The sequence below is a fragment of the Gymnoscopelus braueri genome, assembly GCF_963280865.1.
Source record: "Gymnoscopelus braueri genome assembly, chromosome: 20".
In the NCBI taxonomy this organism is placed as follows: domain Eukaryota; kingdom Metazoa; phylum Chordata; class Actinopteri; order Myctophiformes; family Myctophidae; genus Gymnoscopelus; species Gymnoscopelus braueri.
Window position 1 is genome coordinate 28,717,709 of NC_137622.1, and position 27,116 is coordinate 28,744,824.

General features: G+C 41.9%; 1 protein-coding gene across 1 annotated transcript in view; it reads right to left on the bottom strand.

Moving 5' to 3' along the window:
• pcgf3 (polycomb group ring finger 3) overlaps window positions 1-27,116 on the bottom strand; it is a 65,895-nt gene that overhangs the window by 22,012 nt on the left and 16,767 nt on the right. The window contains exons 2-4 of the mRNA XM_080417068.1: window positions 12,208-12,317; window positions 8,279-8,396; window positions 5,269-5,365 (exon numbers count right to left, since the gene is read on the bottom strand). Coding sequence (XP_080273194.1) covers window positions 5,269-5,365; window positions 8,279-8,396; window positions 12,208-12,222 — 230 coding nt within the window. The 5' untranslated portion in view covers window positions 12,223-12,317. The remainder of the gene's footprint in view (window positions 1-5,268; window positions 5,366-8,278; window positions 8,397-12,207; window positions 12,318-27,116) is intronic.

Genomic DNA, 27,116 nt, shown 5'->3' on the forward strand with positions numbered 1-27,116 from the left:
ACCTCCTGAGCCACTGCTGCTCAATTCTGTGTCGAGTTAATGGCACAACAGGCCAAAAGCGGCATATTAAATATACCTATCTCATGCTTTTTAATAGGGCCCCACAGTGAGGATTAATATTGACAAATGTGAAGATTGACTACAGGGCACCTAGAATCTTGCACTGGAAAATAATTATGTTGCTGTAACTAATACATAGCAGGGGTCTCTGTAGATGTCTCCTATCCTACATCTACCATTCTTTAGTAATGGTGACAACCATTGTGCAAGCCTCAGGGGAGAAAGCATGTAAAAAAGAAAAGAAAAGAAAAGAAAGACATCTTTACAATGGCCAAGTGCCTTATACAGCAGGTTTTTCAAAGGAATTCCTTTTTAAGGATGAGTACCAGCACAGCAACATTGGAGACCTTATATGACTTTGATTATTACAAGGGGGGCCAGTACCTGTATTCTGCAGACTAGCGCTGTCAACTGAGCTCAGAAATTACATTCGAATTTCGGTCTTACAAAATTGTCTACTTTCGATTTAATTCAATTATTTAATACTATGGTATTATGCATAGAAAACTATGCACATAATGCATGTAATGTCAGAACTAGTCAGTATCATTATAACCACAAGAGGGCGCTCAATGCCGTATGTCAAGAACAGTGATTGAATACTTTATTAGTCAAAAATGTTATAATAAAACAGCACCATCAGCAGGACAGAAAGACATTTAGACTTTTCAACTGTCAGTTGTCAACAAGCTTACAAAAGGTAACATTAACTAATTTATTTAATGTCTGACAACATTAAAGTAGAAGGTGTATAAAACCCAGGTAAAATAATGGGTCACTAGTTTATAGTTGTCCTCCTATCCAAAGTCAGTTAACCTCTGCAAGTTTATTCTTTTCTTTTCTGATGTGCATTCACACTGGATGGATAAAAATTTAATTATCATGTGGCTTGAATTACGGGAACGTGTCGCTGTATTTCTGTCATGTTATGAACATAGAATGTGTTAGATGGACGTGAGGATGGCATGTCTGTGTGCACACTATACGGAGGCTACACAAGAGTGTATCAAAGACCGTCAGAGTGCACTGCTTTGTTTGTTGTTGTTGGTCATAAAACATTGAGCGGTACACACTCCTACTAATCGGATATATTTTCACAATCGTTTGTGTATTCTTCGCCCCAAGGTGGACGATTATTCAAGGGTCAATTGTTAATTTCACAGCCCTGTTTTACACCACATTTGACTAAATAAAACACCCCGCTAAACCATCACTACCCTAAAGGTCCGTGTGCGCCATATAGTTGGTGGCATTTCGAATGCTAACCAATTTCAATCTGGCATCCCTATTTAGTTATAAATAGATAGATCTACAAGCTCACAATGCTACAGTTAAATTGCCATTGTGACACAGGGGGCGCAGTACGAGTCCCTTTCCAAAGCTGACAGCTATGACCCCCAACCATGCCTCCAAGTAGATGCAGTGAGTGGAGTTTGTTGCAATGTCATGAGCAAGAACCCTGGCTCAGAGAGCCACTTCCCCCAATGGAAGACAGAGAGAAATTGGAAAGCTATCCAGTAGAGAAAAGCACCAGTGCCTTTTCTCTACTGTCCTACAGCAGAGGTCATGTTGAGTGGGGCCAAATTTAGCTCCCCCATCTCTCTCTCTCACACACACAAACTCTCTCTAAAGTGAAGGACAGAGCTAGCTTTTCCAGTGCTGCTGTCCACTAGACGGAGAGACAGTGACCCCTGCTTGACAGTGCCTCTGCTGCACTTAATAAGGGATGTTGCCTAGTGTTATTTTCTAGTTGGCATTCAGCTTGGGGGACAAGACAGCATATAGTACTTGTCAACACACTGGCTGGCAACAGCAACATACTGTATTTTCCGGCAGTAATTACCCCATGTACACAATAAACTCCTTGGATTTTACTGTGTGCCACTGGTGGCCTAGGATCACATCCTGCCAGAAACGTGCTTGTGTTTCTCTTACATGGTCTCCCTGTCAGTATCCACACAGCCATCACAATAATGAAAACCGAAAACAAAGAAGTGACCTTGCGGCTATATTGTCATAACCTGAATAACCCGATTCACTAGAAAGATACAACATTGAGGAGGGGGAGATCCAGACAGTACCAGCAGCAGGATTAGTGCTGCTATGCCGACACCATGAAACAAGACTTTGGACTCCAAGGCAAAAACTCACAACTTCCCTTGAGGAGCAGATGCAGCTATCTGTCATCCGATTAAACATTTAGCTTTCGGATCTTTTGACATTCTGTCTTCTTCACTGCGAGGCTTTGATCTAATTGTTGTCAGCGAAATGAAGATGCAGAGTGGAATAACAGCTGTGTGAATTGTTAATGTATTTCAAAATGGGAGTATTTTCCACCTAAACAGCGTTGCCGCAGACAATGGTGTTATGACTAAATTGCGTGTGTTCATCACATCAGTGTATTAATCAGACAGTAATGCACCAGCGGTGTCATAGGGCTTGAATTAGAAATTCACTCAAAAGTTTTAGCCAGATGAAGTAAGTAATAAAAACAAGAAGGGATCAAATAATGGTGCGTCTTCCATGTGCAGTGTGGTTCTGATGTCAATGTCTTGACAATGTCAAGTTGCAAATCTTCAACATCAATGTAAAACTAGTCCATACCCGGGGATGTGAGCAAGTATTTGCAGACTTTGGGTTATGTGCTGTGTACACAGTATATCAGAGATGGAAATTAACATTTACACAATGTAGGAGTACCCACCAACATTTTATTAATAATAACAATAGATCATAAAATGGTGAAAGTAGCCTAAAAAACAAATGGTAGGCCACCACTGGGTCAGGATTGAAAATATGGTGTTCTGACTATCTGTCCCTCTTCCATCCATCTCTTCATGAGACTGAAGCATCCCTAGAGGACCCTGTACACTGATTCCAATTCCTTATTCACCTTCATAGCCCATTTGGATAATATAAGCCGGTGTTTACACAGAAACTCTAATAACAGCATAAATATGGGGATAGTGAAAAACGGGCTTCCTCACTGTCTGCATATACCAATGGTCAAAGCCTGTGCAAGTTCAGATCAATTGCTCAACCCACTGAGGAGAAGCATGAGGAACAGAGAGACTGACTGACACGCATTGGCGACTTTCTCTTTTTTTTTTACATAAAGAAACAGGGAGGGGGGGGGGGGGGTTCGTGACCGACGCAGAGACGTCGAAGACGGCCACTTGACTCCTTGATTCAACCAACCCACACAGAGAACCGGCCACATGGGAAAGACAGCACACACACACAACACAAGCCCTTGAACTGATTTTACTGCTGATGAATTATATTTAGCAGTAATTATGTTCGGGTGGCTCTTAAATGAGCTGTTTCGCTTGTTTTTGTAGCCTACATTGTATCTGTCGTATGTGCGAGCAAAGAAAATTTGCCAATCTACATTTTAGTCAACAAACTGCGTTTAATTTACGCATCGCGACGTCGACGTGACATTGCAGTGTGCCGGGTACTAGGTTCTGCTCTAACAAACAACTGGACCTGTAGCTTACAGCTGCCCGGCCAGGATGGAGGAAAAACACACGGTGGACGAACACTGTTTGGCCTCAAAAATAAATTTGAGAGCTGCAAGAAACTCGGGTGATTAATTAACACTTCCGTTGATTTGTATTGATATATTATAGCGTTTTAGTGCTCCGAGCTGGAGTCGACCCCCGTTCTCCTCTCAGTAGACCAGGAGGCAACAAGCTGCGGCCATGGCTGGGGGAGCCGCGGCAGTGTTTTGGGGCTGCGAAGCGCGCTACAATATTATTTATTCATTTCATTGATAAGATAGGCTTACAGAGCTGCAGGAGTCACTGCTTTAATTACATTTTCTAATAGATATTCATATACTAGTCCATCCATAACCGGGGATGAGCGCAGTCAAAGTATTTCCAGACTTTTAGTTATGTATGGGCAAGGCCTGTGTTCGATGTCTGCCTAGCTGCAACAGTTCCAACGTACGCACGCGGGCGCGGACCCGTCGCTTTATAAGTTTGCAGCGTTCTCTGTCTGGCAGTGGCCGGCACTCGGCAGCGTGCAGTAAATTCCACACGTGTGCAGTTTGATCATCCCACAGCTTGCGGGGCTGTAACCATGGCGACAGCTGTAACCATGGCAACGATAGATCCCATAGCCCGAACTCCGAATCTCCGGTGTTTACATAAAAACGCTAATAAACAGCGTTTATGCATATTCAGATCAATTGCTCCAGCCATTGAGGAGAACCAGGCAAAACAGACAGGTTTTGATGTTTTTTTTTATCTATATGTAGGATAGGGCCAACAATGTGTGCTTTTATTTTAAGATATTATTTATTTCCACTTTGAAATTGCACTGTATAAATAAAGTGTGAGGTCGCCAAAACATTTCCACCATAAAATGGGGTCGTGACATCAAAAAGTTTGAGAACCCCTGGTGTAGAGGGGAGAAAGGAGAGTAGAACAAGTACAAAGCCCTGGAGACCCCACCCTAGTCAATGAAGAATATAGACCTCAAGAAGTGGTTAAATAGTTTTCTTCAGTCCTGTGGGCTGTGGCATTTGGATACTACTTGGTACAGTGATAATCGACCCGGCACAAAACATTTAGGGTTCGGTGTGCCAGCACCAACTCTAACTGACCCAGTGCCAGTCACTATAATGTATGTGACTGTGTTGGAGAGTTTTCTGATGAATCCACGGTTCTGTTCAGACACTGCTCCGCAAGTCAACGGAACGCCTCAGGTGCTTGTTCTCTTCCGAGTAGAAATAAAATGAAGAAAGGCAAAAAGTGCCAAGTTTACTGCTATGCTAGTGGATTGTCTATCGGACTGCACGGTTGATGCTCAGCTGAGGCAGCGAGGCCCCAAGGGCAGTAACAGGCTCCCTGCACACAGTTAAGATGGAGAGAGAGAGAGAGTGTGTGTGTGTGGGTGTGGGTGTGGGTGTGTGTGTGTGTGTGTGTGTGTGTGTGTGTGTGTGTGTGTGTGTGTGTGTGTGTGTGTGTGTGTGTGTGCACGCTTATGTGTGTCTCTGTTTCTTTGTCAGGGTGTGTATGTGTTTGTGAGCATGTGCACGCTCACACGAATGAAGTCTTTGGAAATAAAGAGAGAGGGAACAAATAAGATTGTGTGAGCAAGCGAGCACTAACAGAAACTCAGAGACAGAGAAGATTGAGTGCCTTTGCCTCTCTGTGTGTGTGTGTGTGTGTGTGTGTGTTGCAGCGGCCCCTCACTCACCCAATATACTGCAGTGGATGACTCTGGTGAATAACAATCCTACACGTGGGGCACGTGTTGTTCTCCTCCAGATACTTCACTAGACAGCTTCTACAGACTGCGCGCGCGCACACACACACACACACACACACACACACACACACACACACAGAGCTTAATGTGTAAATTATTAGGTGCCGGAGCTCATTAGCGCGATTTCTTTTTTCTTTCATAAAATACAATACATTTATTTAACAATATAAAACAGCATAAGGGGCCATGGGCTACAGTTTCCACATCAAATAATGCATTAATCAGAGCATTCACATAAGAATGTAGCAATTAATTATGTATTAACGATTCTGACCACAAATGTAAAAACAGATCTCTCTCTCTCGCTCCCTCTGCAACTGTGCCTTTACTGCCCTCGTTTATTTTCTGTCTGTGCGTAGGATTGCAACAGAGGGGGAAATTAGAATTATGGACTAATCTGGCACTACAGTGCTCTCGGAGCATATTTCCGAACCCACCCATTGTCTTGTTTAAAAATTATCTGCGCCTAGCAGCTGGACAGCACCAGTTTCATTTTGTGCACTCGCATATGAACCCATGTTCACAAGCAACACGGTTTATCAAACATTAAATACTCTCACAATTGTCAGGCATAAATCTTCTCATAAAGTTGTAAACATTGACAACTGCATTGCCTCGAGGGAGAGGTGGGGCCTTTGCGTAATTTGTTTAACAGAGCGGGTGCATGGCACAGAAGTGGTTATTGGGGCGATTAACATAACTCTGTTTCATTTCATGCATGGTCCTTTTTTCCATTATGGGTCACGTAAAGGGACACTGAGGTGAAAACGTGAAAGCTGAAAAAACACATTGTGTGTATTTGAGGACACAGAGCAGCTAAGAGATAACGGAGCACAGGAGGCAGGTCCAGTTCCGGCATTATTTAAGTCCTGTACACACACACTCGTAATGAGAACTGTTCTGGGGATATTGCGTATGTACAGAACTATATTTTCTGTACATGGTACAGAACTATATTTTAATGGCAAAGGTAACGCATCTTGGTGGATTATTTACAGTGATATATTTGAACTGGAAATCACTGCCTCTGTAAGGTGGGAAAAAGACAATGATTCCAACTGTGACATATTATTCATATTAAATAGATGATCCGCTTATTCACTGTGGGTGTGCAACTACCCTTAAAATATGCTTTTATTTCTGGCTGAGTCGAACCAGAGACAGGAGGCGTAGTGTTCACAGATCTACCTTGGCCCCCACTGGAGAAAGAAGGAGCTCAGCAACCACAACGTGATTTGAATGTTTCTGTTTTGTCTCTGGAGTCGACAAGTGTCTTTTCCAACACAGGAAGGAAAAACACTGAGGATCAAAGCTATCCACTGGGCTCTCCAATAGGTCTCTGATGTTCAGAGTAAGCCAGCAAGTCCCCCAACTGTGGTACGATTGCTCCCTCTAGTGAACGGATGAGGTATTACCATTGTCGGTGTAATGATTGTATTATGATGTAAATATTCATGAAATAACCTATTACTGTTATAATTAAATAGTTTGTATTGCATTTTACTTTTTCAGCATTTGTCTGAGACTCGATTGTAACTTATAATGACCTCAAATTAAAGGGATATTTCACTCTACATGTTTTGGGTCATTTTAATGTCTACTCTGGCATTTGTGAGCACCCCAGACAGTTTTTAAGTTGCTTGATTCAGTATTTAGATATTTGATATAAATTTTATCAGACATGCTCCCTTCCTAGATAAACCCATTGTACCTTCAAACATTTTGACCATGTTAGATTCATTGAAAACGGTGTCTGTGGTTCTGGCCTTATAATGCATGAGGGGCCGTGTTTTTTCCGTATAATTTTTTGGGGAAATGAAAACATTTAATACAATAAAAAATACAATAAAATGTAATTGAAGGCATTAGAAGGACAATATCAGTCACCAGAACCAAGGATGTGTGTTTTCGATTAAACTATCATGGTTAAAATGGAGTTTGAAGTTACAATGGGAATATATATATATATATATATATATATATATATATATATATATATATATATATGATCAAATTAACTCATTCAGTGCCACTGGACGTCTAAGACGTCCGTTTTAACATAAGCCCTGAGTGCCACTGGACGTCTAATACGTCCAAAAAAATATCAGAACCCAAGATATCATGATTTGAAAATATTCTGCTCCATTCACTCTTTGTTTAACTGCTTACTGAAAAAGGCTGTATCTCGGCTCCTAAGCACTTTATTTTTACAATGAATTTTGGCTGTGGCACTCAGAGCCAAACTGCCATAAATAAGCCGGGCACTGAATGAGTTCAAATATCTAAATACTAAATCAAGCAACTTAAAAAACTGTCTGGGGTGCTCACAAAAGCCTGAGTAGATGTTAAAATGTCGCCAAACATGTTTGAAAGCGATATATCCCTTTAACTGTAGAATAGGATTAATTTCGTTCATGGCCATAACAAAGTGCCATCGTCAGTAAGAAGAAATAGGGCCATTAGCAGCAGCCAGTAGACCACATTATGCCGTTTTGTTTACTCACTCATCTGCCATATGATTACAACACCTAGAGTTAACCTGCCAAGACAGCCATTTGGTGATGTAATGAAAGCAGTTAACACCCAGGAAGCCAACACAAAGGTATCAGCTAAATGTGTAAGACTTATTGGGCTCTAAACATTCCCAATTAAATGCAGTGCTAGCCTTAACTTGGTTACAAGTCAAGACATTGAAAGATATTGACTTGAGCACTAAATGAAGATGATCTAATTGTCCCAATTAACTGTAATAGTCTGTGACTATAGTCTGTGACATAGCACTCACGGTGTGCTATGTCAGTTTGAGTGAAAGTGCAGAATAATTGGTGTTAAATTCATCACATTTTCAACAAGAAAGAAAGAAAAGGAGAGAATAGAAAAAGAGTGGAAGCAGAGGTGCATCGAAATGTTACTAGGTAACAGCTACACAGCTACTTACAGGTGTGTAAGCACTCCGTGACAGTAGTGGCATCAATCAGGTACCCCTCACACAGCCGACACGTGATGTGGGCATTGATGTCCCACAACTTTATTTTCCGGGTCAGCATTTCGGGGTTCTATGGGGAGAAATAAAGGACAAACATGATTAAATGTAGGCCTAAGAGCTAGTGGGTACACATCATGGGAACATCATGGGTGTCATATAGTTGCAGAAAAGACGGAGTAACTGCAGTGCTAGATAAATGTAAGTGTAACATAGTCAATAATGTGCTTGATCAATGTTGAGTGTGAAGTTGGCTGGTCCTCCTGGGATACCAGAATTGAGTGTTGATACTTCTGGAGGTATTGTGGGCCTAATTCAACAATCATCTGTGGTGGGAGGAGCCAACTTGACACACCCACTGTAACCAACCACACTTGTTTTCCTAACACCCCATCCTGAGTGCCAGTGAGCGGGCGATCTGACCACGAAATCTGTCCTGGTCGACTAGTTAGTACTAACCCTAACCCCCTGTCTGCATCCAGTGATATGCTATTGACAAAAGAGGAACAATGAATGAAAATCAGAATAACAGTGGGTTCTCTTGTTTTCTTTCACCAGGCATCGAAAAATACAAGAGGAGAGCAAGTGTGGTTTTCACACTCTGACAAGGGACAGAAGTAGTGAGTCATAGTTCAAAGCATATGAGGATGTTGAAAGCATTGCAAACTGTGTGCATGCATGCGTGTGCAGGCGCACGTGTGTGTGTGTGTGTGTGTGTGTGTGTGTGTGTGTGTGTGTGTGTGTGTGTGTGTGTGTGTGTGTGTGTGTGTGTGATTACATCAAGTGAAGTATTCTTTCTTATTTGTCATTCAGCCATATAAATACAGATTAACAATAAGGAGTTTCTCCCGGTTCAGTGTATACAACAACAAAACAGTAATGGCTCTTTTCCACTGTGTGTGGTATCGGCTTAACTCGACTCAACACTGCTCTCCTTTGTTGGTTTTCCGATAAGCAACAGTATTTTTTGGTATCACCTCCGTCGAGAACTAGTGATGCCAAAAGGTGACATGAAAACACTGCAGACTACAGATTGTTCAGAGAGAGAATCGTCACTTCTTATGTCATTGTGTCACGACGGACTCAAATCCATGGACGGACTCCCCTATACGGCATGGAATCTTGTAAATAATGTTGTTAAGGACAGCTATATTTGTATCCTTTTGTATTTGTATTTTATACGGTATATTATCTTTTTCTTTGTAAGGATGACTCCTGAATGTCACTGACATGTCTTATGGGTGATTTATGCTTAGTTAAGTGCCGGTGTCGTGCAACGAAAATAACCGATTTACAAGCTCAAAACAAGACGCAGCATGACACATTGTATAGGTAAGTAGGTAAATTTGTTGTGAGATAAGATAAATATCCTTTCTGTATATAGTCCACTGCACTTACACGTGTACTACAGTATATAGTACGAAGCAATAGAGCTCGGTTAGGTGACGTTTTTGGATTTTGCTATTGGGCTTTCTTGACTGTGGTAGTGGTATTGAGTGAACAGCTGAGGTTTCCTTTCCTGTAATGTGAACACCAAGACGTGGTGCTTTTGACAACTTCAACATGTCAGAGAAAGACAGGAGTGGCAAAGGAGTCACAACTCTCTTTAGCTTGATGCATTCACTAGACGCTATAATGTGTTTTATCTTCAGGTGACTTAACATATTTGTAGTGTTGCCCGTCTTCGGCGCAACATCTTTCATACAAGTCTTAAACTATGGGCGTATAATTTTGCCTGTAACAGAACCATTTCCACATGAAGGTCGTTACGGGTCCTCTTTTTGGAAGAAATTTTGTTCCACTTGCATCTTTTGTAACCTCAGCCAAACAAACTTCACTAACATCTCTCACACATCCCCGTCTCTAGCTATCACACGCACACTCCTCCTTCTCTCCCTCTCTCACCCCCTCTCTCTCTCTCTCAGTCACAGACAGACAACTCTTTCATGGTGTTATAGCTGTTGAGCTTATTTTGCACTTATTTGTGAACATTGATTGAAACAAGAGTACCCAAGATCAAATGTTTTACGAGCCATATCATATGATGGTATTATCTGTTCTTGAAAATGTCTGCGAGGACCTCTCTTAGCTGGTCGGCACATTCTCCGAGTACACAGCCTAGGATGTTATTCAGCCCAGTAGCCTTGCATGGACTGATGCTGGAGTGCATCGTCCTTATGCCAGCAGTGAGCAGTCAGAGTGCATGATTGCCAAGGAGAGGGGTGGTGATCTCGGTCTTGGAGAATCAATGCATTTACTAAAGTAGCTAGTAGTCACTCACAGTAACTGGCCCTCATTTATCAACGCGGTGCAGACCAAATAATGGGCGTGCGGCGAGATCACCGCAACTTTCGGCAATTTATCAATATATCCTGACGTTGACTTCATCCTACCGTACGCTGCGATCTCACGTCTGGTAGAGAGCAGTTGTTGACTTTGGCTGCGCCCGTTTATTCCATTCTAGACCTGCGGAGCAACATTGTCTGACTGTCTGACAGGCATCTGGACACATAATCCACTCCTAAATGTATATCTACACTAATAAATAATCCCTGTGAAAATATAACATTTTATAAAGTAATTTAAACAAACTGCTTTAACAGTCATTCGGTTAAGCTTGCAGATCTAGCTGCATTGGCTATTTTAAAATAGCAGATCTGCAAGCTCACAACGGGTCGCATCGCGACGCGTTGTGAGCTTGTAGATCTGCTATTTAAAAAATATACGAGCGCTTCTGCGAGTGCATTTTCGGGACTCCCGAACATCTTTTCATGGACAGTGAGGTGTACAAACTTACAGTAGCTTGTCCTATGGTATGGAGTTATGTCATAGAGAGTTATGAAGACTACAACCTGGCTGGGTTAAGGATATAAACCTGACGCGCCAATCTCTTATTAACGTGGGGGCACGGAATCACTGCAGCCTGCCCGAGTCTGACTGCTTTATTTTAGTGCAACTTGAACGCGCACTGCTTGGTATGGGGTAAATAAATTAATATGCAAACGTATTCCATTCATGGCGATGTGATTGGTATCATAATATGTCATTCATGTAGGCTACAAGCCTACGTGACAAAGATTGTACCGCTACGGATTACATGAAAGACACAGTTGGGCGTGTGCGTGTGTGTGACTTGACAGGCAGCGAGGCGAGGCGAGCCGGCGAAACTCTTTCTTTTCGGTTCTTCATGTCGTAAAATCGGGGTGTTTCCAGAATATTTAAGGGCGTGTTATTTAAATGACGCTTGGTTTCAGCCGTGACATTTATCAAGGCTCCGACCCAATGTACGCTAGGATCGGCTGTATAGGATCCGTTGATAAATGTGACTTCGACGTTGGTGTACGGCCGAATATATGGAAAAATATACGGCGGTTTATACGCTCCGTTGATAAATGAGGGCCAGTAACTCCATATTCTTCGAGGTCAATGTGTTGATTGTAGGTGGCTGACTGCTTGAACATGAGTCGGTCTGTATATTCAAAGCAGTCTTGCAGTGCTTTTGTTTGTAATCCACTGATCAAGTCATGCAGTTCATGTAGTACCTCCTTTGTGTAACTCTATGTACAGTCAGTGAGTGAGTGAGTGAGTGAGTGAGTGAGTGAGTGAGTGAGTGAGTGAGTGAGTGAATGCCTGACTGTGTGAATGAGTGCCTGGCTGGCTGACTGATTGATTGACTGCCTGTTAGTTGGGGTGACTGATTCTTTCTACCTGCCTGCTAGCTCGACAGACCAACTTACCAGCTACTGCTAACTTTATAGTGCAAATGTGTGTGCCTCTCTGCCTTAGTCCCTTGTCTTGTCTCGCCCCATGTGTTTTTAATCGACTTCTAGATTAACTAAACTGAGTGATGGACTGATTTATAGCTGTCTGAGTGTCAGTCTTACCCCTAGTGCCGCCATGTGATGTCTGTGGTGGTGGCACAGCCACCGTCTGTTGCTGTAGTTGTGCGGCCAGGGGTGTTAGCTCCGCATCATGAACAGCCTCCCATTTGAGCCTATACAGGAAGGAGAGAATGGGAGAAAGCGCTGTTAAGGACTGGTAAACATTAGTGAAGAAACAACACAGAAAACTAACAAATACCCTCATTTGGAGCCTACGTGAGGGGGGGAATGGGGAAAAAACAGTACTGGCTACTTGCAGCAATAACACACAGGTGCTTGTAAGTCCTGCATTCGGTAGTTGGTAGTTCGGTAGTTCACAAGTCAACCAAACTTCAAGTGATGGCATTTAATTGGGGATCAATTTCCCACCATGGGTACTGGTGACAATTATCAAGATGGCAATACAATAAAATTATAAACAGCCAAGGCTGCAAAACCTGTTTCTTGGAGACCAGATACTTTCCTTTCAGAAATGAAGCAAATGTTAAATTCTTCAAAGTAATCCAGTATTCCAGTGCAGGAACCTGCATTGTCACCTATCCTCAAAAGGTCAAAAGGTACTCATTTGCAAGGGTTCAACAGTATAAGCGTTTGTATACTATGTATCATGACTTGTGTCATGATACATGATTCATTGATTCATATGTGGGTCACGCCTAGAGTCCAATTCATTTATTGTACTGCCAGATTTGTGGGGTCCGTTATCTTTACTACCCATTAAATGCCCTTTTATGCCTTACATAAAGCAACTTTGAATTACCTCCGTGTATGAAATGTTACAGATATGTTCACATTAAAAGTTTTGTTATACAGATAAAGTTGTGCCTTGCCTGCCTTTCCACAGTGCAACACACGTGACTAGAACAAGGCCAAGTAGAATTGTAAGAGCAACACAACTCTCACAACCGCTCCTAAAATGCCAACCAACTGTTATTTTGACGTCCAACCAGCCAACGGTTTAGTCATATCATTACAGAAGTGATTCAGACTAATTGCAGAAACCCAACCCCTCCAGTCACGACGTGCTGAGGAACGCCAAAACAACCCACTGCTTGAACAGCCCACAGACAGATGGGCAGACACACAGAAACCGACACAAGGTACACACAACATTAAGACAGGAGGAGGTCTTGAACAGATGCTAAATAGACACACACACACACACACACACACACACACACACACACACTGTATTGACACAAACACATTCGAGCCAAGAAACACACACCCACCCTGCGCAAAAAGTCATCTTTTAAACTGCACCGTGTCTTTATTAAGTGTACCAGCGTGCTTTTGTCTGTCTGCTCATCAGACTGTGAAATTAGCCCAGTTAGCCTACAGAAATAAGCAGTGAGCAGACTGCTGAGGACTGTACTGCAGCCTTATTTATTCAAATTCTGAGTGGAACAGCACACATATTATGGTGACGTGAGTCGTGACCAAAAAAAAAGAGAGGCTAATCTTGTCTAATTATCCAATATAAGTTACAGTTACCTCACAATACCACTCTCCATCACAATCTCAATTAAAAATAAATCATTTATTAGCAGTCCAATCAGAACTGCCATTACAATGCCATGATGTTGCCGCTATCAAGGCGCAGTCCAATCACAATCATCTCAACAAAGCAGTCCAATGAAAAGTGCCCTACAAATCCATCCAATCACAGTCACCTTTACAAAGCAGCCCAATCACACATCAATGACAGCATAGCCTAAAGATCATCAATTCTACATACAGTATAAGTGTGTCTGCACGTTTCTAGAATGACAATTTAGAAATGTTGGCCAAATTGTCAAATATTACGAAAGAAAGAGGCAAACATTGTGAAAATAGTCGATCTACAAGCTCGGTGTGAGCTTGTAGTTCGGCTATTTTCACAACATTTATCTGTGGAACAGACTGAGTCAAACAAAATGTAATGCCTCGACTCCTACAATTCCAAGTACTTGTCAGGGTTGGGGGTCCCAAGTTCAAATATGATTATTTTGGGGGGGTCATGTCTCACCGTACTAGACATGGGATCTGACATGAATTTTGACCTGATGGTCGAGATTCATTTTATCTCAATGGTAAAAATGTCAGCACTTAAGCAGGAATCCACGTTCAAATCCGGGGTAGAAGAGGAAAGTTACATGGTGCTGCTTGCAGATCAAATTTGGTCGCATCTGGGGCACTATTTTTTCAAGAATATTTACAGAATGCGCAACTTAATTTTTGACAGTGAGTGTTGGGAAAATTCCCACGTTAAATTTAATAGAACAGTGACTGGTAATTCAGTGGTCTGAAAGCACATACATTACATATATTTATTTTGTTTGGTCTAGACCTGCTCTGAGTGAAAAGTGCAGGTCTAGACCAGTTACGACTTACTGAAACACACTCAATCCCTGGAGCTGCAATGAATGACTACAAGCTACCTACATATTTAAAGTGAATATTTCAAGCTTTTTTCATGTTTTAGAAATGTTTCATAAGGTTGTAGCCTAAAAACACTCAGATAAACCATTGCCAATTGTCTCTGTGTTTAGAAGGTTTTTTTTAAAGCATTTTTTGGTACAAGGGGACGACAGAGAACCCAAAAAAGACAAACAGAAAAAGTGAAATTTCATGATATAGGCACTTTCATAACTTTTCAGGGGTCAGTGGTACTGTTCAGTACTCTTACATAACACAGCTAACAGTCAGAAACCAGCGCATATGACAACATGTTCTGAGTGGGTGGCTGGCTTGATGTGTGACCATTTGGATGAGAGGGTCACTGCAGGGCCCCTACTTGACCCCTCTAAATCAGAACCGACTAGGATAGATAGATTGATGGTTATTTTATTTCTGTGACCTGCACACAAAGTGCCCAACCCTCATGGGTTTATAACCTGAGGCATAGCTAGGCATATCACATGTCAGTTCACATTAGCCCAGCCCGCCAAGTGTGCTACAGTACATGGTGGATCTGGATCTGTGGCGCAGACATTAACACACCCTGTAGACTCAAGCCAATCATGACACACACACACACACACACACACACACACACACACACACATAAGAAAACAATTACTTCTGCCACAAAGTTCTTCTGTATTAAAAAACACATTTTAATTTATGGCTAGACTGCTGCACACAGACAGACATTTACACACACACACACACACACACCCCCCACACATTAATAAGACTGGAGGAAGCAACGTAAATTTGCAGATTAACAACGTGCGCAGTCAATTGCCATGATAAATTGCTGACAGTCATGAGGTGACCCGAGAAGCTGATGAGTACTTAGATGCACACACGCGCGCGCACACACACACAAATCTGTCCAGTCCTGTCACAGAGTGTGTTGGCCAGACTGTGGGTAGTGGAGTGTTTGGCCTGCGTGTAAACTGGCTGCCAGCTGGAGGAGGGGACACTGGGGGCTTGTGTTAGAGGACACGGCCAGGACGAGAGGACTCTGCTTGTTGTGGAAGCTCTGGACACACTTAAAGACACATAAATGCACTGATACCACTGCCAGCAGACACACACACACCAATATGTGTGTGCTGTGCACCCAGATATGCACACACACTTATTGTTCCCTTTTGTTTGCCTGGATAGTCCTCAATCCTGGAGGTATGATTCAGTGGCAGGGGAATTGGTCAGACAATAGAAGTGCTTGTTTTTGACTGAAGCGCCATGCCGGCAGGCCCTCTGGCACTCACGACCAGTTACAATATTGGAATAACTGATCCTGAGAAGAAATGGCTTCAAAGAGGCTAATGTGCAATGTGTGCCAAGCAGGTCAGAAATATTAAGGTATACTCCAGCAGGAGTGTAATGACCATCTGGTGTACCAGGGGTTTTACCAGTGGGGTGATGGACAAGTGGGGCTGATAGATGCAACTACGCCTGTCACAATATTTACATAACCGCCAAATTGCAATTATTTGAGATAACCATGTTTTTTGCATGCTCCATTGCTCCTCATAATCATTTCCATGTTAAAAAGAAATTAATACATTCTCAAACATTTTCCAAAATAGTGGAAATAGCAGATTTACAAGCTGAAAACGTGTTGTGATGCGACGCGTTTTGAATTTGTAGATTTCCACATTGGGTTTTTTTAAGTATAAAGTTGTTAAATATGTCAGTCATTTCTTTGCATATTTAAGTTATTTGTCATATCTTCAAAGCAACTAAAAGCCAAACAGATATGTAATTTGTATTCATACAGTATGTTCCAGACAGTGCTAACGACAAAAACACAATTCAATCGTCAATCGCAATTATTTGTATGACAATTAATCGTCAAGTAAAATTTCATAATCGTGACAGCCCTAGATGCAACGCAAAAAAACTAAAATAAAATAAAAACTTGACCTAGCCTTAACGACCTTGCAGGCTTATGCAAAGGCTAAAATGTAATTTAGATAGCATGTTATGTAGAAAGATGCCACGTTCATATGTAGACCTGGCATCATATAGTGTGTATAGTTTCATTGTACAGATTGTACATTTTTTGATATTTACCATTTAGACTGATGATGATAGGCTCTTGTTTATCTATGATCCTAGATTACTATTTCTCTATGCATTTGATGTATTCCCTAGTGTTTACCTTGCTTACTGTAAATCGCTCTGGATTAAGAGAATCTGCTAAATGCCAAAATTGTAATTGTAAAAAGACGCTACATAAAGTCTCTAACTGGCCACTCCAGACGAGTGTGTTGCAGGTTCATTGTTTATTTGGAACAAAGGGGTAATGGACAGAAAAAAACTTAGTTAAAAGACAGGTACAGCCAAGTGTTTTAAAATGACAATTTATGTTAACGTTTGTGGCAGCAGCAGCGCCACTGCTGCTGATGACAGGGTCATAGCTGCTAGGCCCAGCACCAGCAGCAATAAATATTCTCAGCCTAGTTAGTGAAATAGGCTGCAGAGAGGAGGATGACCATGAACGTATTATAGACCGGGCCAATGGGGCCAGCACCCAGGGGCCCTGGACTACCATGGCCCACTGGCAGGGCTTGACATTAAGGCTTGTCCTGTTGTCCGGGGCAAGTGATTCTCAATTAACCCATTGATACCTGGAACGCTTCTGTGTCACTTTAGATGCCTTTGGCTATTCAAAAATAGCAGATATACAAGCTCATAGCGCGGCACCGAGTGCCGCGCTACGAGCTTGTAGATCTGCTATTTTTGAAAAAATCGTGAAAAAATATTTTTTATATTTTCTTCAAAAAACTGTTAGGATTTAGATTTTTTTAAAGAATCGCCTCAGGTCTTAATGGGTTAAGGACAAGTGGATTAAAATATTACTTGTCCATCGGACAAGGTGATTTTTTTCCCACAATGATGTGAGGCTCCTATCTTTGTGCTGTAAACGCAGCTACAACAGAGTGGGGGGAGAAGGCCCCAGTCATTAGCTGTCCTTTTTGTTATTTATAATCTTCCAATGGGTCTGACTCAAAGCCATTAATCACAGGTGTGAAAGATCCATTCTGATCCAACCTGAAGATGTGGTAACCATTGGACGGTGCATTCAGTCTTTGTATCACTCACGGCATTCCGTTCAATCCATAATGTTAATTCTAGCCTACTCACAAAATAGTGAGAACAAGTAGAAGGCATTCATTAAAGGCATGGATAAATGAATGTTTGTCCCACTACCACCAGACAGGTTAAAACAAACAGAATAGCAACATGGTACGTATCGCACTGCGACCCACTCCGTTAATGTCCAATGTTACCAAATGGACCCTGATTTATACTTCAGTCACAAATTAGTTACTGCCAAAATAGCAATGTCTTGCTCTCCTAAAATAGCCGATCTACAAGCTCATACAATGTTGTGAGCTGTGGTTAAACTTTTGCAAGGCAGCACCATTGCCAGCAATAAAGCAGTTCCAGACATCATTTTAGGGTAAAAAAAAAGTACCTTTGCGCCAAAAAATCTAAATACAAATAATAATAAATTAACTGCTTAACCAGTAAAATAAATAAAATGTATGAGTCAAGAGGAGGCAGAGGTTCTCCAACCACTTAACAAGAACAAATGACAAATGTCACATTCTGACTGGGATAGCATTTCCGACGCTTTTATTTGTAAATCTGTGTATATAAAACATATAGGCTATCCCCTAGCGAATCTCTTAATTACACCAACATTGTTCATGTGAAGCAGTTTGTTTATTTGATCGATTTATCGGCTAAAATTAATAGTTTGTTTAGAAATAAGCTGTGGCAGTCTTGTATGTCTGTCCTGTCCGCCTCGGGATACAAGATAAAATGTGCTATTTTATATATATTATTTTATAAATAATATATATATTTTTGAAAAATGGTATTAGGTAATGTAAAGAACATGCAGGGTACATCATTATCAGACTTAAATGTATAGTCTACCCTTCAACTTATAAACGGATATACAGGTTTTGTAGCAATTTGTAGCAATTGTAGAAATACTACAGGCTCGCTCAGGTACAGGGTGGCTTGCTCTGTGTTGGCCTGGTTGGTCATCATTGGGTTTTCACTATGCTGGTGGGTTATAATAAGATATGGTACAATGTTCATTTGGGTAAATGCCTATTTGTCATGTTAGTGATGATTCTGCAGCCTCGCCGTTCTCAGGGTTCTCAAACAGCCCATGCCAAGGTGAGATGGAGAGGGACAACAGCATGAAGAGGAGAGCGTTCATTATCATCTGTCTGACTCTGATCATGTTGTCATTTGTGGGAACTGTCTTTATGGAAATGTTAGTTGATGAAGGCCTCTTATTAGATGACACGGATTTAGTTGGAGCTATATGTATACACTCACACCAAGAGCAAGATCAGCAGGAGAGGTCAGAGGTGTCATACTGTGTCTCTCACACACACACACACACACACACACACTCTGTCTGACTGGCCGCGCATGTGATTATTTTATTCCACGGTGACACGCTCAATGAAGTAACCCCCCCACACACACACAGACCACCAGCGAGCGAGCGAACACACACACACACACACAGCTGTGCTCCGTTGTATAACTGAGTAAACAACACGCCAACACTGTTAGCAGCACGATCTAACACGATGTATACGATCTGTCTAAAAAGGCAGATCGCATGCTTGATGCTGCCGCAGCCCTTCCGGTTCAAGATGTTGCGTAATCATGCGGAAATGTTGCGTAATTATGTAGTGCGGCAAATATAGGCCAAAAAAAGAATACCAATGTATGCTGAACAATTAAAAGTACACTATCCAAAGGCGACAGCCATGCTCGATTTGTTGGCAAAATATGTAGGAGATTTGACAAGTAGTCTGCTAAAACATAGCAGAAACAGAGTCCTACCAGAATGAGGTCCTACCAGAATGACCCGGAAGTCCAAACACTACGCAATTGTATTAGTTAGGATTACACCTTAATTGTCAAATGTTCAATCATGTTCTAATCATGTATACTTAACATTTTTGACCAAATTGACAATTTGACATCAAGGTGCCCACTCTTCCTTAGTTCCCACCCCTCGACAGACAGACTCAGGCCGGGCACCGTTGGATGCGGTTGGACGTACGACCCACCATTCGGGATCTGTCGCATCAAGTGAAACCCAATCGTACCAAAACACAGAAGTTGACTGGCAGTCAATGACAGCTATTCTATATATTACTAGAGGTTCGGTCCGCTACGCGGCCCTCACATGTAGTAGCCTGGACCTGACATCTAGAAAACCTACAATATAGGCTATATCATATTATTACAATTATTGTGGGCATGCAAATGGCTACATATTTAAAGGGTTAGTTCAGATTTTTTGAGTATTTTCTGTAGGAAATACTTACCATTAATGTAGTGGTTGCAAAGGTATTAATTGATTACCCGAGTCCCGTGGTCAGAGTTATGGTCCGGTTCTGATAAATATGAAGTAGTTCCGGTAGATTAGTAGATTTGGTGGGGGCCGCTCATTAAAAATAAATTAATTAAAAAACTAGCGTCATTTGTATTGTTGACCTATTTCTACCATATAGAGCAGGTTTCGTTCAATTTCGACCCCTCTGTCACATGGTACTAATGTTTGTGTCCAGAATCACTGCGCCGCGGGAGCCTACTCACGCACAAAATATATGACACAAAAAATAGTACCATGTGACAGAGGGGTCGAAATTGAACGAAACCTGCTCTATAGGGTAGAAATAGGTCAACAATACAAATGACGCTAGTTTTTTTTAATTAATTTATTTTTAATGAGCGGCCCCCACCAAATCTACTAATCTACCGGAACTACTTCATATTCATCAGAACCGGACCATAACTGACCACGGGACTCGGGCAATCAATTAATACCTTTGCAACCACTACATTAATGGTAAGTATTTCCTACAGAAAATACTCAAAATCTGAACTAACCCTTTAAGGCAAACGCAATGCAACAACAGAGGAGCACACTCAAAATATTTGCAGACTTTTAGTTATGTGTGGGCAAGGCGTGTCGACGTCTGCCTGGTGACAGTTCAAACACACACACACACGTTGTGATTCAGAGAGAAGTTTTTGTCCGCAGCCGTGAGGCAGGTCGGACAAAGCGAAGCCATACCCGGGGATGTAAAGGTAAATGGTGCATTTATTAGGGGTGTCGGAAAAAATCGATTTGAATACGAATCGCGATTCTACTGTTGGACGATTCAGAATCGATCTCTCATTTTTTTTTAAATCGATTCTCAAAAAATAATAATATATATATATATATATTTTTTTAGGATCATGGATTTACCTTTGTGTGTTTACATTATTATCAGCTGATAAAACCTTTACAATTATAAAAGCTACATAAATGTACTCCGTTCTCATGCCAGCAGATTGGAGTAGATCCTGAAATCCTATGTTTTGAATCAAGAATCGTTTTGAATCGAGAATCGTTTTGAATCGAGAATCGTTTGAATCGGAACGCTTTTGAATCGGAAAAAAATCGCTTTTGAATCGAGAATCGTTTGTTTTGAAAATAATCGATAAAAATCGGAATCGTGACCCCAAGAATGGGAATCGAATCGATTCGTGAGATAGCAGACGATTCACAGCCCTAGCATTTATGTAGTGCTTTTATCCTAAGCGCTTTACATAGATTGTGCATCAAACTCACCCATTCACACACACATTCATACACCGATGGCGGAGGAAACCATGCAAGGCACCAAGCTGCTCATTGGGAGCAATTAGGGGTTCAGCGTCGTCTTGCTCAAGGACACTTCGACACTAACTATTCTGGGGGGAGCCCGGGATTGAATTGAAAACCTCATGGCTGCTCTACCGTCCACTCTACCCCTGAGCCACTGCCATCCCACTATGTGGATGTGCGCAGTCAAAAGTATTTGCAGACTTAGTTTGGGTTATTCACCCGTTTCCTAGGCTTTTTACTTCCTGTGTGTTTTCCACTTCCTGTTGATTTGATCCAATGAATCCAATGAAACTGGTCAGATGACTAATGATATCCAATGAAATCCAACAGGAAGTGGAAAACACACAGCCTAGGAAACAGGTGAATACACAGTAGCCTATATGCTTAGTTAAACTTTGGTAGAGCAAGTTGTCTTGCATGTTAATAATGGCATTGATTGAGCACAGCTGGTGAGACAGTCTGAGGCTGGGGGAGAGAGTTGTTAAGAGATCAGCTTGGGAAGTTGGGATTTTTTCTATTTTTGATTTTGAGGCAGGTGGTCCGTGGACCCCCAAGTGGTCCGTGAAGCATTAGCTGGGGGTCCACAGACCCCAGGTTGGGGTCCACTGCGTTAAGCTGTTGTGGTAAGACGACAGCTGTCTGTGTATTCCTCTGACACACACACACACACACACGATCCTCCTTCGTTGTCATACAGAGAGAAACGGCTCCTAAATGAAAGTCCTTGACTCCTTTACAACTTTGTAGCTGTGAGCCAGGTGCCCGTGCTACCGTTGTCACAGCCTAATTCCATAGCCTCCGGGTACACCGTAACCATGACAACACAGCCCATGAGCGTAAGAGTGATAACAGATCCCATAGGCCGAACAGGGGATGGTAACCGTGACAACGGACATGGCATGCGCAGTAAGGGCGAAAACACCGGCCGTAGAGTCAAACAGAGTTTCCAAAAAAACGCTAATAAACAGCTTGAATTTGGGCCAAATGACCCCCAGTGAATGGTTCGCGGGGGTTCCGACACTCTGCTCTGTTGTGCTACCGGGGGATGTGCGCTCTCTCCCACACCCGTGAGAAGTTGATGGTTAAGCTGTTTGAGCTAAGCTGTATGTGCTAATAACACCACCTGGATTCAAACATTGCATGTGTGAATCTGCGTAAAGACACCAAGGATTCGTCAGTGATGATGTCACTATATGCGACACTGAAGCAGGGACGTACGAAATTATACTCAAAGCTGGTTATAAAGATACCAAGGATTCGTCAGTGATGTCACCGTCATGCTTTTCTCCGCTGTGTCTAAAAGCCTGGTGACGTGAGGTTATCAGACTCAATGTTGCCTGCGCATGCATATTTGTACAATCCACAAGCTTGGGATTGCCGGCCGCCTTCTCGCCAACCGGTGGACATGTCCTGCAGACCGGCGGTTGGGAACCCCTGCTCCAGAGCATGGGAAAGCAATAGCACGATGGTCATTCAACCATTCAAACCAATCATCAAAAAGTCACAGGAACGCCCTCAATGTCATTCGCACCAATCACAACATCGCGGCCATGCCCCTTTTCCCACAAGTAAATCTTGCCTGGGCTACCATGCTGGTATCCCAGTAAAAACTACCATCAGTTATGTCATTCATTACCATCATCCACACAATGCAGGCTGAGGCTACCACATCAAGTCCAGACTGACACTATGCAGCAGGACATCACAAAAAAAGATCAATGCTCTGTCATATACTGTATGTGATTAATACAGTATATGACATGAGACATGAGAGACTTGTGGCTGTGATGAAATGTGATGCATCCACAGGACAATACTTTGCCCAGCTACTGAATGAAGTGCTGAACATGAAGCTTGACATCAAGTGCAAGGCAATTCCACTGATGGAGCCTCCAGCATGCAAGGCCAGTAAAGGCTTCTCTGCCCTATACCCTAATCAGTGCGTGTTGTGCTATAGACACAACTTAAACCTGGTTTTGGCTGACACAGCAGAGAGTGTCTTGGCAAGTGGGTGACTTTTGAAAATATTTTAACAACATTGTTGTGTTCCTCCGTGGCATCAATCTTACCAGAGGATGAATATTTGGGAGAAGAAGAAAGAGGTCAGACAGACACCTCACTCCAATTCAGGAGCTGGGCTAAAGACAGTAGTACCGGCGTGAAAAGGGTAATTCGAGTTTTTGCCACAGGCTGTGAAACAGCCGAAGGCTGGTAGACGGGAAGGAAAAGTGACGTTTGCACAACCTTTTGATGATTGGCCGATTGACAGCATGTGACCTCGATTCGGAGTTCAAGCTATGGGATCTGTCTTCATGGTTACAGCCCCGCAGGCATCTCAAGCGGCTGGTTACACTAACTTGGCTTACCCACACACACACACACACACACACACACACACACATAGACAGACACCGGCACAGTAGAGACAACAGCAGAACATACAGACGCTGCAAACTTATAAAGGACTTTCATTTGGGCCCGTGTCCACACACACACGCGTTTTATGAGTGGGAGGGCGCTTTGGATATCATCTCCATAGCACTAGCACGCACAATGACACGTGCACTGTTCGAATCCACATTGTGTTATTAGCACACATAGTTTAGTTGAAACAGCATAAACATCAACTTCATGGTTGTGGGTGGCAACACACACACACACGATGCAGATTAAACTGTCCAAAACTTAAACTATGCATACCGAACGCATAACCCAAAAGTCTGCATATAGTTTGGCTGCGAAGTCTGCACACAATCGCCGGATATGGACTAGTTATGCCTGTCACTTCTCAGCCAGGGCTAACCTTCTTTAGACATATTTGTCAATGTATGTCAATATGTCACCATTTAAATGAATTGTTATTTTGGAGTCTATGTAATCCACTTTCCAATCCAATCCACTTTATTTATATAGCCCATATTACAACGCAAGGTTTACACACAGTAAAATAAGAAACAAAAATAAACAACAACAAAGGAGACATCACTATAGAATACAAGACGCAGAAGCATCAGCAGACAGTGAAACAAAGCAAAATAATGTGTATGTAAGGGATAAACAATTTAATTTAAAATGTGTGTGTGAACTGTGAACACAGATTTTTTTTGTCAACATTCATTCCTCTATTCTGTCAACATTCATTCCTCTACATGTGTTCACATACTGTATAGAGAAGGCAGAGAAGCCTGTGGCATCAGATTTATTCAAATCATTTCTTGTTTAGATATCCAGCTGCTGGTCTGTGTATCGTTCTCACTCTTTCAAGATAAAAAAAACAACAAGATCAACACCGCTGCACAGGTCAAAGCACAAGGATACAATAATGGGCTTCTGACGTGTGAAACCATACTTAACTTCACTACTGTTCTCAGGAGCAGTCTCTCTATTCTTGTAGTACTAGAAATAGTTTCAGCACCAGCCAAACACAAATTCTCTAATTAAAAGTTCCCTAAAAGTAATTCTCTATCAGGCCTGTTTGTAGTGCAGTGTAGCTCAAAAGGTAAGAGCATGGACAGCACAGCCAGGCTTTAAGTTTCACCACCCATGAATAAAAATGTCAATCAAACTGTATCAGTATCTGTGCGTCCATCCAAGAGCAATGTCACCCAGCTCGTTCGCTTTTATCTGACACTGACAATTATTATTATATACTAAACTGTGGTCCTGCCCAGGCAGATAGAACGGGCACTACACAACCTGGCAATAGGAGAATTAATCAAATGAGTACACACAGCCTCAGACCCAAGCAGCACAGAACACACTGGATACCCGAACGGCTACAAGACAAAAAGAGATAAGCTTCGAAACAAGGAATCCAGGCTCTGACAGAATCTGTCTAGACATGTTGTTCTCTCTCTCTGTCCAACTCTCCATTCTACTGAAAACAGTAGTGAGTTAAAATAATTTATTGGACCACTGCATTATTCATTTTAAACTTAAAATATATTGTTTCTAGATTTTGCCGGGTATAATAACAAATTTCCATGGTCCTGGTGACACACTGGCATTAACCCCTAATATGATGTTTCTAAAAGCTAGTCATGACAAGGCTTGGCTGTGCTCGCTATTGAGCTCTTTTGGCGCCATTGCAGGGCCCTCAAGCCAACACTGTGTATTTACACTAGGCGCCTATCATCGTCACTAACAAGTTAACAACCACTGGAGACTCCCTACACTGATAATCCGTCCTCTACGTCAGTGGCCTGGAGTACCCTGGTACTGCTGGTTGTCTACGCCAGGCTGAAGGTGTGGCCGAGACTATGATTTCGCCCCTGTCAGTCCGCCCGCGGCCCGTCCGTGTACAGCTAATGTAGTGATCACAGGTAATTGTTATGGGAAATATTCATAATTTTATGAAAATTATGAAGAATGTTTTATATAATTTTATGAAAATTATGAATATTTCCCATAATAATTACCTGTGATCACTACATTAATCTCCGGCACTGTTGGCCCGAACAACGTGAAACTGAGCACACACTCTCCCCTGGAGGCCAGAGCCAAACCTCTGCCCCAACTTTTTCACATCCGCCTGTTATAGCGTGACTATATTCTTTGATATTACGCCAACAGATTTTGTCCTAACATCACGCAAATCGATACACATTATCTAGTCATGTGTTTAAGAAGGATCTTTCAGGTTTTCTTTTTCTCCACAATCCTGATTGCCAGGATGTAGCAGTGGCTTGTTTTGAACATAATGATGAACGCAGCATACGATTGCCGCGAAACTTCACATTGGCCTACTGTAATGCATTTCCATTTGCGTACCAGAGTACCAGGGACATTGAGACCTGAGCACCAGGGGCCCCAGAGCACACAGACAATGTGGAGAAAAATGTCAGTGCTGTTTTAAACAATCCTGCTTTATTTTAAAGTGGGACTAGTAACTAATAACTTTGGTTGTTATGAACCCAATCCTCACTGTTCATTTATGCATTTGTAATAACCACTGATCTAGATGCCGGTCTACAAAGCCAAACTGCAGCGCAACAAAAAACATGTAAGAGGTGTGCATATGTGAGCCACAGCACCCAATAAATGGACACATTTGCGGACAGAGTGACATAAACACATAAACATCATTATAATAGTTTCGCACTCACTGCTTTATGGCAGCACAGCTGAAAATGACTATACTACTGTAACACACTGATTACAATTCTCTCAGTCTGCAGTGTTTTCATGCCACCTTCGTATAACTTCACTCTATGGAAAAGAAGTACCGAGTACTATCCACAACATTTGTCTGTCAAAATTGCAGAAAAAAAAAAAAAAGGTGAGAAGAGAACCTGTATTTCCATCATCACATTTAGGGCCGATTATTTTCTACGTTAACTTTTTGAGTATTCGAATAATATAGAAGCACAGTGTTATATATAGCCTATATAAACCTAAAGCCTATATTAGGGGTGTGCCGATATATCGCGATACGTTTTGGTGACGATATGTATCGTTTTGGGGGGAAAACAATATCGTTTAGATTTTTTGTTTTTTGTTTTTTTTTTACACACAATAATAATAATCAGGCATGCAAACAGCCTCGAGGTGAAAAGGGTGACAACATGTTTTTTTTCGGGTCAGGTGTAGGTCACTATTGCCCTATTTGGATTCAAAACGGCTATTGTAGCTGAAAAGCTACAAGTTTGCATGTCTGAATAATGCAAAAACAGAATTATTTGTTTGCATTTGCTTTTTTATATATATTATTTGCTTTATATATATTTTCATAATAAAAAAGTGCGTATCGTATCGAAATCGTATCGAAGTTGTG